This window comes from Oryza glaberrima, chromosome 1 (genome assembly GCF_000147395.1).
Source record: "Oryza glaberrima chromosome 1, OglaRS2, whole genome shotgun sequence".
In the NCBI taxonomy this organism is placed as follows: domain Eukaryota; kingdom Viridiplantae; phylum Streptophyta; class Magnoliopsida; order Poales; family Poaceae; genus Oryza; species Oryza glaberrima.
In genome coordinates, this window is record NC_068326.1 from 33141593 (window position 1) to 33160455 (window position 18863).

Here is an 18863-nt window from a genome sequence, read left to right on the forward strand (position 1 = left end):
TCATCACTGCGCCAAAGCAGACCTGCTTGAGCATATACCCTGTGCCCTACATGCAGTGAGGAGTGAGAAGCCCCCACATATCCCATGATTATAGCTCAAGCTAGCCATTGCCGGTAGGTAGGCTCCCTGACCTGAGTTAGCGCTAGAGCTCAAGATCAAACTCTAACAGAGCTGACCCCGTACGTATTTCATCTAAATCTTCCTGTTTGCGCTACGCCATCCCAAGCTCATGTGGCAGTATGTCTAGGACAATTTGAGGTAGCTTGTCGTGATGGGCAATGAGGAACGTAGGTGGTGGAGGCATGCAAACCTGTTGGGAGTAAGGAATTGCAGGTTGAGATGCAATTGCAAAGATCTGGAGCTCAAGCTTTAGCTTTAATGGTGGTGTGGTGGTAGCTCGTTGCCGATGGTAGCCAAGAAAGGATCAACCTAGTCCATTGTGAAACATATTGTAAGAATACCTGGTCTCAAGTGAAAGCATGAGGTAGACCCTGGTTCATAGTGCAAGTTGGGTAAAATAACCTTGCCTAAAGTGTAATTCACTCTATTTTAAAACGAATGGAGTATATATGTTGTTCAAGGATAAGATAGTAATATCGTTATTTCTCCATTTTATATTTGACAGCCTTCTCTGTTTATTTTACAACCTTTGTAGATTATTTTAAAGATATATTCTCTCTATTCTAAAAATTATTCAATCCGATGTGTGTGTGTCTATACACACAAACATGCTATCTAGATACATCTTCACGATTGATTTTTTTCTTTTTTGCAAGAGGAGTAGTCCCTCCATCCAAAATAATAACATCGCTTTTTTACCCATTTCACACATACCAATATAAATTAAAAAATATCTTTCACTTTATCAAATCCTAATATAATTGTTCCTCACTTTATCTAGTTCGAATGTATTTTTCTCACTTTTATAAACTCTAATGTAATGATTACTTAAAAGATACAAATTATTTTCAGGACAAATAAGATGGTGAAAGATAGGTTAGTTTTTATGAGGGAGTAAGTCTAGACTTGGGGAAGCAACTTTAAATGGTCTACGTGGTTACGAGTGTATATACGATTCCAATTTAAAATAGAACGTTTCCATGCTGATGTTTATGTATTTAATTAAATTCAGTGCGTGAGAATTTTGTGAGCTTCTCGCGGATTTACACTGCCAGAGAGTGTGGTGTCACGATGAAACGACACGCATGGGTGTATTAGTACATATATGAGTGGTGCTTGATGCTACGTCGTGTAACGTACGTGTAGTAGGTTGCTAATTGAGCATGTCCATGCTGTCATTTCGTTATTAGTAGTTGTAACAAGCTTTCTTCAGCCATAATGCACCTAGCACACCTTTGTTTACAGATGAAGCAATCGAAACTGCTACTGTACTAGTACTATACGTACGATTAATGCATACTGTACGTGATGATGCATGACACGATTGTTTATGTCCGATTGTCCATGATCACACATAAAAAGATCAACTTGCTATATATAAACACCAAAAGAAGATTGCCCCATGAATTAAAAAAACCTTAAAAACAAAAGAAAAGCCTGAAGCCCCTCCAAAATATAGTACTAACATCCTCATGTTGATCCGAAAAGATTCCCACCTGTCAGTGTTGTTGGTCTTGTGGCTCAGGTCCAATGTACCAAGACCTTCTAGAAGGAATCTATGGGGGCGCGCTCCACTTGCATCTGCATGCATGTGACGCAGCTCGCATGGAGTATATAGGAGTAAACTAACGAGTCTCAAGAAAACTAATCATCGCCATATACCGAGATTTTGAGAAAACTAATGAACAACCAGGTTTATTTGGTTATGGGATATTAATCGCTTCTTAATTTGCTCAAAGCCTGCAATCTAACCAAACTGCGAGAAGGTCTTTGCCACACCTGGGACCCGTTTGGTTGACAACCATAAGTTGCTATCAAACTGTCAAACTCAAATTAAGATTATGTGCTCAAAATCTAATTAGCACACCTTAGCAAGATTAAGATAATCTTGTCATCTTTTCGGAGTCATTAGTAATAGTATGTACTGTCTAATTCGCTAGAAGGAATAAAAATCATGATATTTAAACTTGATTAATCTTAGGTGTGACAAAATCATGAGAAATTGCGTCCGGCAATCAAACAGACCCTTGACCACATCAGTCTCTTGAATAAAAGTATTTCTTCTTATTTATTGGATTTATTAGACTTTATCTTCTTATTTGTTGAAATTGTTTAGTTGCTTGTAATAAATGATGGGAGAATGGCAAATATACCACTACTTAATTTTACCTCCTAACTTGGAATAGCCATTAAAAGAACTGCAAATTTACCACTAGAATAGCTTCCATTTACCATTGTTGTTTGATGTGTGCAATTAAGAGGCTAAAAATAATTCATAAAACAAATGTGAAAAATCAAGGGAATAATAAGACCGATTCCCTATCTGCCTCTCTTCAAACCCTCGCAGCACTAATTTGTTCCCTTTGCCCATCCCCTCCTCTCTTCCTTGAGGAAACCTAGATCCCAAATCCCCTTATTACCTGTTCTTTCAAATCGAGAGCAAATTATCGGAAGATCCGAATACAGATACAAGGCCCCCACTCATCACAACGAACGGTGAGCTTTCCCACTAGCCTTCACAGGAGCAGCACAATCATGGCCAAAAAACAATAGATCGGTCATAATAAGGTACAAGATGGCGATGGAAGAGTTACAGGATATGTATTTTGGCCGGTAGCAAATCGAGCAGGCGGCGGTGGCGGCTTGGGCGACGGACTGCGGAGGCACGCGCAACGGCGGTCGGGTTTGCAGCGGCTTGGGCAGTAGCAGCAGCAGGCGACTGCGGCTTGGGCCTAGGTAGGCGCTGAGGCGGTCAATTATGGAGGTAGCTACAAATAAAAACGACATGGCGGAGGCGGGTGTTGTGGCGGTCGATTATGCAGTCTATTGCGGCTGAGAAGCCGCAGGCGCAGCAGCTAACTATGGTGATAGCAGATGAGCAGCATGGACAACAACAACAACAACAACAACAACAACAACATCATGAGGATGGCTGTTAATCTTGCAAAGTTGTGGCAGCTGTTACTGTGGCTTTTATAATTTTCATAAAACCAAGATTTCTAATGATGTTTGTTCAATCTGTCAATCCGATGGCAGATAGTCTAGGTTCATACTGTATTTTAATGGCAATGCAATCACATTTTTCTTAATGGCAGATTCACAATAACAATTCAAACCAATAACAAATATGCAATTGGCCCATAAAAAACGAGCCTAGTATCGAATGTAACACATCATAGTACTTGTCCATAGTACTAGAATGTGTCACATTCAGTACTATTGGTTTTTTATGGGACGGAGGAAGTAAGGGGGTGTTTGGGAAGGAGTTACTAAACTTCAGTGATTGAGCAAATACCACCCAAGTGATTGAGCAAATAACAGAACTCGTTTCATTGTAAAAAAAAAAAAACGCGGCGGTACGTGGTGGTAACCACTGGCACTGTTCCCCGGGCCTCGCTCGTGGTAGACGACGGATGCCGCTCAGCTGGGTGCACGACGTACTCCACGGTGTAATTCATGTGCCGTTTCAGATGCGTGAGTGCGTGACGCCGTGACCCCGCTCATCCTGGACGCGTCCTGTCTGTCCTTCGTGCGTAATAAAGTGCGTGTGTCCACATGCCGACGTGGAGGAAGGGCCCCGCAGCCCCGCTGCGACGCACCACGCCGTCTGCTGATGTGTCGCTCGCGCTGCCTCGGGCCAGCGTGCGGCCGGCGTGCGGGAGCGGCGTGTCTGGCTCGGGACCACCACGTGGGGCCGTGGGGGAACTTGGTGGCCAAGGCAATTCTGTGTCCGTGGCCTTCGGTGAACCCGGCCCATGCGCCGTATAGTATAATCCACACATGACACAGCGCACCGCGCCAATCACAGTCCAGGAACCGCGAGAATTTTTTTATTTTTAACTTGGCGAGATTTCTCGCTGACACGGTCAATCGGCCACTGCACACGGGAGTGTACAGGACCAAGCGGGTCAATTACGGCTAATCCTAAATACAGCGACGACGGGCGGTTCGTGGGTACTACGTACTAGTAGCATATATCCATCTTAGAGTACCATCTAAATCTATGCTTCTAATTTATAGTACTCTGGATATTTTCTCACGGTAATCATAGAAATAAAACGCATAAGGTAACCAAATATAACTTAAAACAGATGAAGTTTAAAAGTCGCACCAAAAAGTCCAAACTTTAGGAGACATCACCTTCTGCATCCCTCGACCCTTCTCTTCCTCACTCAAGTCTACTTTTCCTTTTGTGTTCTGTCTGTACATATCTAATGCTCTTGAGCTGTGTTATTTCTTATGGGTTCCCAACCTATCTCTATTATTTTTCACGTGCATGCTTTTCAAACTGCTAAACGGCACATGTTTTGAAAAAGTTTATATAAGAAAGTTGCTTTAAAAATCATATCAATCCATTTTTCAAATTTTTATAGCTAATACTTAATTAAGCACGTGTTAATTTATCGCTCTGTTTTCCGTGTGGAGGGTAGGGGTTCCAAAAGAATACAGCCAAGTGTGTAAAGCGATATACTCAAGTACTCAACCCTAGTACAAAGGTATGCGCTTTACAAATTATAGAAAAGAATTAAAACAGTTGAAATTTAGAAACTCCCCAAATTTAAAATGTTCATGTTAATAAAAAAACAAATTATCAACCCTAGTATAAAGATATATACACGCTATTTGCGTATTCTAGAAATAAAATTAAAACAACTGAAATTTAGAAACTCCCCAAATAAAAAAATGTTCATATTAATAAAGAAAATCAAATTACCACCATGAGTTAAGAATACTACTATACTTGATGTAGATGTAGCTCGTGCATGCAGGCACTATATGAGCTGTCTGCCACAGTTAGGGGATGGCCATGGATGGACCAATGCCTTGTTTTCTATCGACGTCACGATTTATATCTCTGCGACTATGATCACATATACGGATGCTAATGTATATACAGTACGTAAGGATGGTCACATGTACAGGTCATAATATGGAGCAATCCATGTCGAGTCATCGGTATTCTATATGCCAATTGGTAAATTAAGTAGTACGGAGTAGTAGTTAGTCAGTCACTCAGTCTTATTGCTTAGTTGCTTAAGACATTTTGTGTGGAGTTAGCTGATTAATTAAATATCTCTTGCCAAGGGAACAGCGAATTGATCATCGACCAAATACTTGGTTATTTGCTAGCTACTCAAATACACTCAATAATTGATGACAACGTACGTCTACACTTGTACTCTTCGTCTACGCTCGTCTCCCGAGTTTATAGTGCAGACAACTAAGTTTCAAAAAAAAAAAAAAAACCAAGTTCGTCTAGAATTGGCCTTTCGATGTGTAAAATAAATATGCGCATGACCTATATACTTCAACCTGAACGTGTCAGAAAGAACATAGATTGAACACGCAAGCTAGCACATATATACTCCTACTTCAATTCAGTTCACAGAATCGTCTGAGATCTGAAGACATTGGGTTTGGGGGGTGTTAATGGCGTGCATATTTCATCAAATTCAGTGAGGCTATCCATTTTACATTCCCCGCTAAAAAAGATAAGGGTATGAATAGAGTTACAAAGTCTAGCATTTTAGCGACCCACTTACTCTCTCCTAGAATAATTAGAAATTTTATTACTAAAACCAAGGAGAAATAAAACTTCGACCGTAAGCTACTTGGTTGCATACATGTACGTGGGTTGCTCTCGCTATTATTAACGACACGACGAAATTAAATGCTGCATGCATGTCCTCCATTCAATTAAACACCGCATGTATATTTTTCCATTCGTAATGCGCTTATAAATTTTAGATGCTCTTTTTTTTCTCCTTATACACTCATCATCCTTGTATAGACTTAAAAAGGTTAACAATTCTTACCCTACCAATCATCTGTTAGACTATTTGGCTCTGTAGGTTGGGATCTTCTACTCACTCGTTTTTCACACACATATTTCTCGAACGGTTAAATGATATGTGTTTTGCAAATATTTTCTATAGGAAAGTTATTCTAAAAATTATATTAGTCCATTTTCAAGGTTTTTTTCTTCAAATACTTGATTAATTATGGGCTACCTTATTTTTCGTGCAGAAGAAATAGGTTGAACACACTTTCGAACACAACCTTAATTTTGAATAGTACCTGCTACCTATATGAATTGAAACCAATTCTTGCCAATTCGATAGAGTTGAAACAATACAACACTACCAAAATTTTGATAGTACCAAAACTTATTTAAAATTTAGCGCGGCAAGTTTTTGATACAACTTCAAACCAAAAACAACCCTTTCTATCAAACTGATGCCAAATTTGATATGTTTGCAGCTGCACGCTGCTATCACACCCATCTGGCTAGAGTCACCAAGCTGCTCAATCAGTCAAACCGTCAAAGTATCGACCACCACAACAAACGTCCCCGGTGATGATGTGGATCACCACAACAACAAAATACTTCTGGCCCAAGTCGGCCAGTAATCAACAATCCGGTCTACGGACACGGTCCACCCCCCGCACCCAGCTCTCGGCCCAGGAGGCCGCTCGCGCTCGTTCCACGAACCTTCCCCACGGCGCAACCCCTCTCCGTGAACCCGCCCGCATCCCACCTCCGCGGCCGTGGACCAGGCGCAGGGAAGGTGTCGACACTTCGGCTGCGCGAGCGCATAGCCTCGGTTTTAATAGTCGGCGAACGGCTCGGGCCAGGCCAACCTGCGCCTCTCGAAAACACTGGTCCGCCTCCGTTCCCCTCCCCTCTCGGCTCTCTTATCTCACCCTTCGTTTCGCTCGTCTCCCTCCCGCCGCAGCAGGTACGCGACGCGAGCTCTCGTCGGCTGCGATGTTGTGCGTGCTGTTTACGGGTGACGGGTCGGACTAGCCGGCGCGTGGGCTCGACGAGGCGCTGCTCCTTCGTCGCCGCGGGTTTCTGATTTTTGTTTTAATTTTCGTGGTGTTTTTTTTGGCGCATTTGCTAGGTGGGGGGATTCGAGTGTTGGGAGGTTTGCATGCTCTGTGGTGGCGGTAGAGTTGTTGGTGGTGGTGGATACAGATGGTCATGGATGCTGGGGTGCACGACGTGTGCACGATGCTGCCCGGATCCAAGCGCGACGCGCACCTGCCGCTGCCAATCTACCCCCAAATCGCCGCCGCCAATGGGTTCGCGACGGCGGAGGAGTTCGACCCGCTGCTGTTCCTTTCGCCCGATGCGGTTTGCGGCGGCGGCGGCGGCGACTACCTGAATATTGTCTCCGCGCAGCCCATCTCGGCGGCCTCCACCAACGGCGCGTCGCCGCCGAGAGATGTCTCGGTCTCTGCTTCGGCGGCGTCGTCGGCGGCGGCGCAGCATGACGACTCCGAGGCTTTCTCGGATATCGTCCTGGGGTACATCAACCGCATGCTCATGGCCGAGGACATCGACGAGAAGTTCGAGCACTACCCGGTGAACGCCGATGATCTGCTCGCCGCCGAGAAGCCGTTCCTCGAGATCCTCGCCGACCAGTCGCCGTACTCGGGCGGCAGCTCGGTCGAGAGTCCCGACGGCAGCAGCGCCGCCAACTCCTGTAACAGCCTCAGTCCCTGCAACTGTAGCTCGTCCTCCGACGGGCTTGGCGCCGTGCCGCAGACGCCGGTCCTCGAGTTCCCCACGGCCGCCTTCTCGCAGACGCCCCAGCTGTACGGGGATCTGATCCCCACGGGGGGCATGGTGGAATCGGGCGGCGCCTGGCCGTACGACCCGACGGAATTCTATCAGCTCCAGACCAAGCCGGTTCGTGAGAACTTCCTGTCGCAATCTTCGTCGTTCGCGTCTTCGAACGGCAGCAGTGTTACTTTCTCAGAAGGATTCGAGTCGTTGCTGAGCCCGGCTGGTGTCTTGCCTGATGTTAGCCTGAATGATTTTGTTGTGCAGAACCAACAGGCTTTGCAGTTCCGCCGCGGGTTTCAAGAGGCAAGCAAGTTTCTTCCTGATGAGAGCAAGCTTGTGATTGATGTGGATAAGCTCTACAGTGGAGATGAGGGGAGTAGGTTCCTTGGTGAGGTTAGACAAGAGACGAAGCTTGTGAAGGTGAAGACAGAAACCTCTGATGTTGAATCAGCAGGTCACCGAGGAAAGAAGCATTTCTATGGTGATGACCTGGATGCGGAGGAAGGGAGGTGCAGCAAGCATTCCGCGCAAGGGATTGACACTGACCACCTTGTGAGGGATTTGATGGACAAGGTCTTGCTATGCAATGGTGAGACATGCTCAAAAGGTGTTAAGGAGTTGCGTGAGGCTCTGCAGCATGATGTGGCGAAACATTCAGGCGGAGGCCATGGCAAAGGGTCCAGCCATGGCAAGGGTCGTGGAAAGAAACAACCCAAGAAGGAGGTGGTTGACCTGGAGACCCTTCTCATCCATTGTGCTCAGTCTGTGGCCACTGATGACAGGCGCAGTGCAACTGAGCTCCTGAAGCAGATCAGGCAGCATGCTCATGCCAATGGTGATGGTGATCAGCGTTTGGCACACTGCTTCGCCAACGGCCTCGAGGCGAGGCTGGCAGGTACTGGTAGTCAAATTTACAAGAACTACACGATAACTCGGCTTCCATGCACTGATGTGCTGAAAGCGTACCAGCTTTATTTGGCAGCTTGCCCATTTAAGAAGATCTCTCATTACTTTGCCAATCAAACAATTTTGAATGCTGTGGAGAAGGCCAAGAAAGTTCACATTGTCGATTATGGCATATACTATGGATTTCAGTGGCCGTGTCTTATTCAGCGGCTATCTAACAGGCCTGGAGGCCCACCAAAGCTTAGGATCACTGGAATTGACACACCTCAGCCTGGTTTCCGCCCAGCAGAACGCACAGAGGAGACGGGGAGATATCTAAGTGATTATGCTCAGACCTTCAATGTTCCTTTTGAATTCCAAGCTATTGCGTCTCGATTTGAGGCTGTCCGGATGGAGGATCTCCACATTGAGGAGGATGAGGTTCTGATTGTCAACTGCATGTTCAAATTCAAGAATTTGATGGATGAGAGTGTGGTGGCTGAGAGTCCAAGGAACATGGCATTGAAGACAATTAGGAAGATGAACCCACATGTGTTCATTCATGGGGTGGTGAATGGATCTTACAATGCACCATTTTTTGTGACACGCTTCCGGGAGGCCTTGTTCCACTATTCTGCTATCTTCGACATGTTGGAGACTAACATTCCCAAGGATAATGAGCAGAGGTTGCTCATTGAGTCTGCTCTATTTAGCCGGGAGGCAATCAATGTGATCTCTTGTGAGGGACTGGAGAGGATGGAGAGGCCAGAGACATACAAGCAATGGCAGGTACGGAACCAGAGGGTTGGGTTCAAGCAGTTGCCATTGAACCAGGATATGATGAAGCGTGCGCGGGAGAAGGTCAGGTGCTACCACAAGGACTTCATCATCGATGAGGACAACAGGTGGTTACTACAAGGATGGAAAGGGCGCATTTTGTTCGCACTGTCGACATGGAAGCCAGATAATCGATCATCTTCATAGCTTGTTCAGCTCTAATTATTGCATGATATTGTAAATGTAGACCTGTTCATATTTTTTTGGGGGGCATTTGGACCGATTGTTCCTGGTAGGCAATATATTGCTAGGTATGTTATTTGAACAACCAAGTAATGGGAAACTTCTGCTTAGGAATTGTCTTATATGATGATCTGGTTCATCTCTGTCCGTACATAAGATGAACCCGCCTGTTCCTAGAATCTCTGCACATTTGTTGTGATCATTATTGTTGCTTCCGACGGGAACAGTTGGTTCAATTTTGGTGGAGCTGCTAGATATGTTGAAGTTGTAGACCTTGGGTTGTCTTATGTATGGATGAGCCTTGTACAGTATTTCTTCCAAACATTCAGTACTTGTCACTAAGTTCTGGTTCTGGATAATCTATCATGCACGTGCATTCTCTATTCGTACTTGTTGAATTGTTCGACCTGTTTGTTGAATTGGCTGGCATCTGTTATGTTACATTACATCTGGGGTTGGGAAAGGCAAGTATGCCACCATGGCAACTTGATACTGCATTAGCGCCGTGTCGCATATAGGCAATGTGTTTATCCATAGAAGGATAGTCGGCAACGTGTGAACTGTTGCGTTTGCCATATCACACGAATGATCTGGCGCCTACTAGCTACTGCTGGAATGGAAGAAATAGCCCGCCACGCGCATCACTCTCTCCTGAAAATCACGGCGCATCTTCTAAAATGCCAAAATTAGAGCAGCCATTTTTTTGCCGTATGCGTCGTGCTGATCTGTCTCGTCACGAATAGCAGGAAAAATAAGATCAGTCCAACTTTGCAATGAATCTAGACGCGCCTGCATTGCAAGGAAGAACTACCGCTCAAAAGTGCAACAGCGATGGATGCTGCCTGCAGGGAGAGTCCAGCCGTGGTAGTAACACACACACAAAAACCTGTGGCTACAGTAAACGCAACAAAGACACATCCACACAACACGTCCACGTATAAGAAGCAAACATAGCACAGCAACTCAGCAAGAAGCATCGGTCACGGCAGAAAGTTACCGCCCAGCTCGGCGATAAACAATTACAGACAAGCCAGGTCGTCGTCACTCGTCACACACATTGGCGGCTTGGCGCGAACAAATCGGCAAATCTGTCGTGCGCGGCCAAGACGCTAAACCAAGATGATAAAAGCCGCGGACACCCAGCCGCTACGGACGAGGAGTACACGTGGCCGTGCTCCCCTCCAAAAAAAGAAAAATATACCGTTCACACTAGGTCACCACTCACCACAAGTGCAGGTTCAGCTCAATACAGGTTCACTGAACACGACTAGCAGCAGTACATGTTGGCAGGAAGAAATGAACAATGGGATCAAGCAAAGATATACTACTCCCTCCGTTTTGAGTTTTTGTTTATAACGTTTGACCACTCGTCTTATTTAATTTTTTTTTTCAAAAATAAAAAACAAAAAGTTGTGCTTAAAGCACTGTAGATAATAAAGTAAGTCACAAATAAAATAAATAATAATTTAAAATTTTTTTAAATAAGACGAGTGGTTAAATGTTGCAAGAAAAAACTCAAAATCACTTATATTATGGTACGGAGGGAGTAGTACTTTGGTGTCTGCCCTGGGTATTATACTGCTCAACTGGATTCGGTTCGCATCAGATGGGTATATACAAAACTCGCAACTGCATCAGTTTTTATAATTTTTTTATGTACGGCGTGACAGCGGTGGTACTGTTTGTGTGAAGGCCAAGTTGAGAATTTTGTTTGCAGCATAATGTTCCCTCGAGTCGTCTCCGTGCAGTGTACACGTGAAGAAAGTAGGGAGGCAGCAGGATGTACAAGAATGCCGTCATGCAAGTTGTGGTGTCAACTCGCGCCTAAGACGGAAAAGAAAATTGGTTTTGTCTGCCCATAGGCGTTTGACGGAGCAAACAGGGGAGAACCGATTGATCCATTTGGATTAGTGTCAATCAAGTGTCAACGTCTCTGGGAAGCCTAGATGACCCTGCTTTGGTCAATGTTGATAGCGACGGATGTGGAGAGATTACAGTGTTGAGTTGTTGACGAGGCGAAATTACATTTGGAATTCGCAAAGAGTACGACTGGCTAAAGGAAGAAGATGTGAAACTCGTAGCTGGGCCAAGTCCGGGTGAGCCACAGGCCCATAGTCTTAGATGCTGTGGCCCGCTTAGGACTATGAAGCCCAAATGAAGGCCCACTTAGGACCATCTGATTAGTCACAAACGAAGATTAGTCACCGTTGCGCTGCATTCACTTCAGATGAAAATTTCCTCCTTCAAGAAGTAGATGGCAATGCGACATGTGCGCTTAAATGTCCAGTTCTTCTTTCGCAAGCTGGGTCGGCTCAATTTGGCGTTAGCTGTTATGTAGCTATCTCCGTGTGTATCGGAAAATTGTGCAGCCCAATCTTCTTTGTCAGCAAAGACATACGAGCACCTTTCAGTTATGCTGTCCATCTACCTAGAATCCTCCTTGCCTCCTTCGCTATGTATATTTCTCAATAGCGACTAGAATCCGCATAATTGTCACGTCTACCTAGAAATCGCTAGATTCAGACCGAAGGTACATTTGACATGGGCATCGATTGTGACATGTTTATGAGACTAGTTTTTGTTGATTTTTCTGCTGTTTCAGGTCATATTGGGTGATCACTGTTATAGGTCTCTTGGTCCATGTACATGTGTGAACCTGTAATGCAGAGTTACCATTTATCTTGGAAATCATCCATATCTTCAATCAATTCTCTCCTAGTAGTTTCAAGGCGGTTCAAAAAAAAAAAGTGAAATCCACATATTTATCTAGTTTGGAACAAAGTGCACAACCATGAAATTGAGAGGTTCCATCCACCTGTACTATTTTATTTATTCCCTCACCTCAGATTAGACTCATGCTGTAACTAAGGTATTTGACATCTGCAAATGGAGCCTTTCAAAGTTAATTTCTACTACCTGTAAAGACTGTTGTCAGGAAAAAAAATTCAGGTTTAAAAAAATAGGAAAAAGATTCAGAGAAATACAGATTAAATGTAACCATGTTCTGATGTTCTGTTTCCTGCGTCTAAAGAAACAACAATTCCCAGAGCAATGAACTATGTTCAAAACCAATTCGCGCCCGCATTTGGTTGATATTGTGTTCAGCTGTGTATCAATGTTATCGCCTCATCTCACCTAGTAGTAAAAAGGCAATTAATCCAGAGAGGGAAAAGGTTTAGTTACGATGTGCGTCTCGCAGTCGCAGGCGTATAAGAGATAGCTGAGCGGCGAAGCACGGCGGCCGTCATCGTCATACGGCGTCTTCTCTGGAGACTTGATTCGTGAACTCGAAGAACTACAGGAGCAATTTTCTGGATTTTTCCCTCCGTAATCATGTGTAACATCCAAATCTGGATAGGGTGAATTGGTGAAATCCATTAGATGAAAAATTGGCGGCCAAGCAGACATTTTTTTTGGATACCGTTAGATCTAAACTGCACGGTCCACGTCGCTCACTAGGACTGGATGGTGTATTTTCTTCAAAAACCCCCTTTAGTTTCCGAGTATTATATCGCTCTTACATCGATCGTCTCTGCACCTCGTCCCCTTCCTCGCCAGCGCCGAGCACAACCAACCTCTGACAGTGTGGTCATTGCGCAAAGTGTAAGCTATTCACTTCGCGTGAAGGATAAAGCTTACCTCCTCCTTCAAGGCGAAAATGACGTGTTATGTTGGATGCCAGATTCTCCAGTTTTGCAAGCAGCGCCATCGCAATTTTGGACTAGCTAATGTGCAGCTTTCCCAGCCTCTGTTCCAAAACTGTGTGGTAGCTGGAGTCTCTGCTTTGTCAGCAAGGCCAGATGAACACACCTAACCCGTCTCTCTGCGTTGTGCTGCTGAACTGCGGCTATCTGTACAGAATCAGATATAATAGCCCATCTACCTTAACAGTCACTAGTTTTAGAACTATAAAGCTTGTTATATGGATTTCCAGGTTATTAGTACTATTTGATAGTACCTTCTCTTCTAGTTGGAGTACTTGATTAGTTTTTGTGCCATGATCCGTGCACCGGACTTGTTTTGGTTGGTCTTGTTGCTGTCTCAGGATCTGTGAGCTGATCCATGTATCTGTCTGTAATAGTATTTTTAATTGCCCCTTTTATTCTTATGTAAATACAGCATCACCTTTCTTTAGGAGTTAAAACCATCGTTTACTCTTTAACTTATCAGCTGTAGCCAAATTTTAAATTTTACAACTCAATTTTTGAGTTGATTTTTTCATCATAGTTTATTTGTTTTATTGACTTCTCTGAGAATACATATATAAAAACTTTACGACCAAATCATTTTTTATTGGTAATAAGTGTTACGCTTATAAATAATTAACTGTAGGTGAAATGATGGAAGTAATATATTTTCTCTTGATTTTAGATAGTTTGAATTCAAGTTGTGGGAAACAAATCCACAGATTTGTTTAATTGGGAAAGAAAATGGATACTCATGAAAGAAAAATATAGGCAAAAAGGACAACGTACAAGGAGTGTTCTGGAACAGTTTCATGCAATTAATGCCCATTTTTTTATTCAAAGAAGCATCAAAACAGTGTCATTGTATAGTTGTACACAAATAAAAGAAAAAAGAACAAAATAATGTCACAAAAGTTAGCTAAGAACGGGCTAACACACTAAAATCTCCTTCAGGAGAAAGCAATCGCAAATTGGCGAACAAATGAAATGAGGAAAGAAGAATCAACGGCATCTGTGGTAAGGTCCCGACTAGCATTTGGGCAGATCGGACGGCGGAGGAAGCAGCTTCTGGTTCGGATGGCTCCCATCCAACACTAGCCATGCCATCCTCAGGCCCCACGTCGTGTGCGCCTCCAAATGACAGTGCATGAACCATACACCTGCACGCACATAATTGCACAACAAAAATTATTAGCAGGGTAGTACTATATCTAAGACGAATTTCACGTACACTAATTGCAGAGATAACTAACTAACTAACTAACTCACCTGGGTTGTCAGCGAGGAAACGGATGGCCACCCATCCGCCGGCCGGCACGCCGACGGTGTTGCGCTCGACGGGGTCGACGAGGTTGAACTTGGCCGGGTCGTTCACGGCGTCGTAGTTGCCGAACCCTTGGCCGATCACGAAGAAGTTGAAGCCGTGCAGGTGCAGCGGGTGGCTCTCGATGCCCAGGATGCTGGTGTCCTGCATCACCAGCTCCACCGACGTGTTGTACCGCAGCACCAGCAGCTTGGTCCCGGTCTTCACGTTGGTGTTGTTCGGCGGCGTCCCCGTGTAGTTGAACGGCGACAGCGGCGCGACGGGGAAGTCCGGCGCGTACACGCCGCTGGAGAGTCCGGTGAAGTGGGACTGCAGCAGCGCCCTCGCCGGGAGCACGAAGGAGACGTTGTTCATGGACGCCGCCATCTGCGTGTTGTTGGGGCCCTGGCAGGTCATGTTCGCCGGGCACGGCAGCGTGCCCAGCCCGACCGTGAAGAAGAATCGCTTGTCAACCGACTGCGGCACGGCCGCCGGGTACTCCGGCGTCGCGAGGCTACGGAGCTTGTCGGTGAAGTTGGTGACGAAGTCGGTGTCGTTGAGCTGCGGCAGCGTCGGCTTGAACAGCGGCAAGCCCTTGACGAAGCTCGCCGCGGAGGGCGACATGGCGGGGTTCTCGTACTCGAGGATGCCGGCGACGGTCGTGTTGCCGAAGGTCCCAGGCCTGGCGGTGGAGTAGGGCGCGGCGGACATGTAGAAGTTGGCGCCGGGGTAGTACGGCTTGGCGGTGAGGAGCACGTTGGTGGTCTGCCCCGGCGAGATCACCAGGGTGTCGACGGTGAACGGCTTGACGTAGACGGCGTCGACCTCGACGACGGTGAGCGTGTGGTTGGCGACGGCGAAGAAGAGCTCCTCGTTGAGCGCGGCGTTGATGAGGCGCAGCATGTACGTTTTCCCGGGTTTCACCTTCAGCTTGAACGTGTCTGCATCCACGCGCACGCACGCATGCCAACGGTAACCAGAGTCAGCACGTTTCAATATTCACTAATCACTAGCTAAATTCTTCGACGGCGACGTGCATGAATGGAAAGCGCACCTAGCTCCCCTAGCTATGTCGCAACTAAGATTTTGTTTACGTGACACCAGCCGGACCCAATAACAGAGTTTGCTTTTCCAATGGACCAAAAATGTTAGGTCGAGTACCACGCTCAGATCCCATGACAGTGACACACCGCATTAATTCGGAGCAACAAATGCACAATCCCATGCATCTCCGTTACGAGAAAGGAACACGGAATCTTCTCCGTCCACCTTTGGTGATTTGATCTGTTACCAACCTCCGGAGCCGAATTCTCTCACGCGCCAAAAAAGATGCAGGAGGAAGCACAGTACTCGTGCACGGTAACGTTTGTCTCTGTTTTTTTTTCTTGGAAACAAAAAAAAAGGTTATTAATTTGTGGTTAACCGGGCGAAATGCACGTACCTTGGGCAGAGCAGTTGTAGAGAGGGCCGGGGAGGCCGTTGATGGTGAAGGCGTCGGAGACGTTCGGGCCTCCGCCGGTCTGGACCGCCTGGTTGACCACCTCCTCCGTGTCCGCGTTCCACCACTCGCCTACGCGACAAACGCAACAATCAAATTAAAAGGTAGCGAGCCCCTGATCATGCAATGATCAGTAAGTATGCATATATGTCGCGACGTTGCGTGCAAACCGACGCGATGCGCGACGTCGTACGACGACGTAATGCGTGCAGCGTGCGTACGTACGTACCGAAGATGACGGGGACCTCCTTGTGCGGGGCGGGGAAGGGGTAGGGGACGCCGAGCTTGGGGAGGATGACGAGGGCGCCGTAGACGGTGGCGCGGAGCCAGGAGATGTGGGCGTGCCACCACAGGGTGCCGCGCTGCCCGGCCACCGTGAAGTTGTACACGTAGCTCTGCCCCGTCTGGATCGGGCACTGCGTGATGTACGCCGGCCCGTCCGCCCACCCGGTCCGCACCTGCCGGACGCCGTGCCTGCACGTACGCACGAATGCACCATCGATCGGATCAAAAAACTAAAGCGTGAGGAATCGTATCGATCGGTACGGTGGCTTACCAGTGCAACGAGATGTTGTGCGCGACGTTGTTGGTGACGCGGATGACGACGCGGTCGCCTTCCCTCGCCACCAGCTCCGGCCCGGGGCACTGCCCGTTCACCGTCACCATGCTCTTGGTGTTGCACAGCCTCGTCGCGTTCGCCATTTGCACCTGCATGCAGATCGATCGATCGATCAATCAATCAATTAAGCTTTTCATCAAGGCGAGATCACTTTGCATTGGCTATGCGTGTGCAGGCATACATTGAATTCGTAGTGCCTAGTGATGCCCTGAGCTTGGACGATGAGAAGCAGTAGGGAAGCCGCCAAGAGTAGAGGGCTAGGAAGAGCAGAGGAGAGAGCCATGGTCATCTTAATTTGTGTAGCCTAAGCTTTAAGCCACAATCTGTAATGGCTCTTGATCAGCTAGCTCTGTGAGACTTTGAGTGGGAGATGGCCTGGCAAGGATGGAACGAATGTTGGGAAAAAGCACTCGAGTCGTCTACATATATATAGGACATGCCAAGTGTGTCGCAACCACCACCGCCATTTCTTTGAGGGTTTTTTTTTTCTACACGCGCGGCCGTAGGCGAGGAGATACGCAGCTTAGGCGACACCTCTTGTTTGGTGATTCGGTAGATGAACGATCAAGGGAGGAGCTTGAGCTTGAGCTAGCTAGCTAGTGCTCTGGCTTTGGAGTGTAGCCAAAGCCAGCGGCAACCATGCATCTGTTTTTCAGTCTTTTGACCATGCATGCGTGTTTTGTTGTATGTACCATCCATGCAATAGATCGATCGCCTGAACTGTGTTGATTAATTTGCATGCATAGTGGCACGTACTGTTTCTGATATGATGCAAAAGCTTGCTGAAACTGAAAGTTAAAACTATGCAAACTAATAAAATAAAGAAGTTGGTTTACTGCGAATTGGTTACAATGCAAGAATCGACTTTTTGAGATTCAAAACATAGCACTGATATCGGGATGTAGATTTTAAAGGATGTACTCTTGTTTTAGCGCCATATCGTCTAGAAAATCATCAAAAACATTTAGAGAGAATGACAAAATATATAAATATGTGGTATATTATGTATTCCACTAACATATGTAAGTTTAAATATGACTTGCATAAATATAATACAAACACATCGTTAATTTTTTTTACATGTACAAGTTAAATTTAAATTTGGATGTTTCTGAAGTGATATATCTTCATTGATCTATACTGTTAATTTGTACTAACTCCGTCCCAAAATAGCTAAAAATGCGTATATTTTGAGATAGATGGAGTATATTGTTAAAAGGACTTTTTAATGACTTTTTCGATGACATGTAAAAAACGAGGGGACGTTCTCAAGTGCCAAATAGACTTTCCACTTGTCCAAGTAATGAACCAGTGAATTAAGTCTTGCACTAAACATGTTGGAAATGAAATATCTTTGGGGGCATACATTGTCAGTTGTCAAAACTGTTGAATCAATGTGATGGTTACTTTATTCAGAAACTAAAACGAACGGTTCCACATGAATGTACTCTTTGTACTTTCTAGCTGATTTGGTTCCACATAAATTCATTCGATCAAGTGCCAATAAGTCAAACATGATCTAATATGCAAATAACTTCGAGCATGTATTAGGTGTACTCCATACATATAAAATCATGACAACTTAAACCAAAATTCATATAGGAGCTGACATGTCAGAAGTTATTGGCCCTATATTTTGATAAGGTACTTCGTTCTCTATTCTTCTAGATACCATACTCTCTTATGGGTACATTCAAGGTTAGGTTGTGCAGCTTAATCGAATTAAACATCACACGACACACGTACCATACACGCAGTGCAGGGAGTACTTCCCCTGTTACATCGAGATTAGCTCCTTTTGAAAAGCACTTCGATCGACGGACAATTATTTTGTCAATCACCATCAGCAACCTACATATATAGTGGTAGTAGTATAGCAAGCTAGGCATGCAGTTTAATTTCGTCAATGTCCATTCTGATATACCTTCAAAGTTCACCATAATCATATCGCTAAGCGGTAACATCACTTCCTGATATGCTCGTCCCTTGTTTTCACCTACAGTACAATGAACCTAAGCTTTTTATTTTTTATGTATATATAATATATGCTCAACAATGGCTAAGTTGCATGATCACTTGACATGGATCCCAAGATATATATCTATCCAGTAGGTGCAACCTGCATGGTTGGTGTAGTCTAGGGTGGCTTCTTTCCTTGT

At 45.4% G+C, this 18863-nt stretch overlaps 2 protein-coding genes across 3 annotated transcripts; one reads left to right on the plus strand and one right to left on the minus strand.

Annotated features, from left to right (window-relative positions):
* Window positions 1-6717: 6717 nt before the first annotated feature.
* Window positions 6718-9889, plus strand: LOC127780591 (scarecrow-like protein 9). 2 transcript variants are annotated; one of them, XM_052307524.1, is made up of 3 exons: window positions 6719-6860; window positions 7026-7816; window positions 7958-9889. In XM_052307524.1, exons 2-3 carry the CDS (start codon window positions 7100-7102, stop codon window positions 9560-9562), a joined length of 2322 nt encoding a protein of 773 aa, XP_052163484.1. In that variant the 5' UTR covers window positions 6719-6860; window positions 7026-7099; the 3' UTR covers window positions 9563-9889. The 2 variants fall into 2 exon arrangements, with proteins under 2 accessions (XP_052163476.1, XP_052163484.1); XM_052307516.1 differs by having other exon boundaries at window positions 6718-6860; window positions 7026-9889.
* Window positions 9890-14089: 4200 nt separating this feature from the next.
* Window positions 14090-17084, minus strand: LOC127764661 (laccase-4). The gene is made up of 6 exons (XM_052289569.1): window positions 16886-17084; window positions 16642-16793; window positions 16315-16559; window positions 16029-16157; window positions 14554-15528; window positions 14090-14444 (listed from the first exon to the last, which is right to left on the minus strand). Exons 1-6 carry the CDS (start codon window positions 16991-16993, stop codon window positions 14314-14316), a joined length of 1740 nt encoding a protein of 579 aa, XP_052145529.1. The 5' UTR covers window positions 16994-17084; the 3' UTR covers window positions 14090-14313.
* Window positions 17085-18863: the final 1779 nt, after the last annotated feature.

Coding starts and splice junctions, on each gene's coding strand:
- LOC127780591 (XM_052307516.1), top strand. CDS start 7,100: ATGGTCATGGATGCTGGGGTGCACGACGTGTGCACGATGCTGCCCGGA.
- LOC127764661 (XM_052289569.1), bottom strand. CDS start 16,993: ATGACCATGGCTCTCTCCTCTGCTCTTCCTAGCCCTCTACTCTTGGCG. Junction 16,560..16,641: donor CACAACATCTCGTTGCACTG/GTAAGCCACCGT, acceptor GCGTACGTGCAG/GCACGGCGTCCGGCAGGTGC. Junction 16,158..16,314: donor GGAGGTCCCCGTCATCTTCG/GTACGTACGTAC, acceptor TTTGTCGCGTAG/GCGAGTGGTGGAACGCGGAC.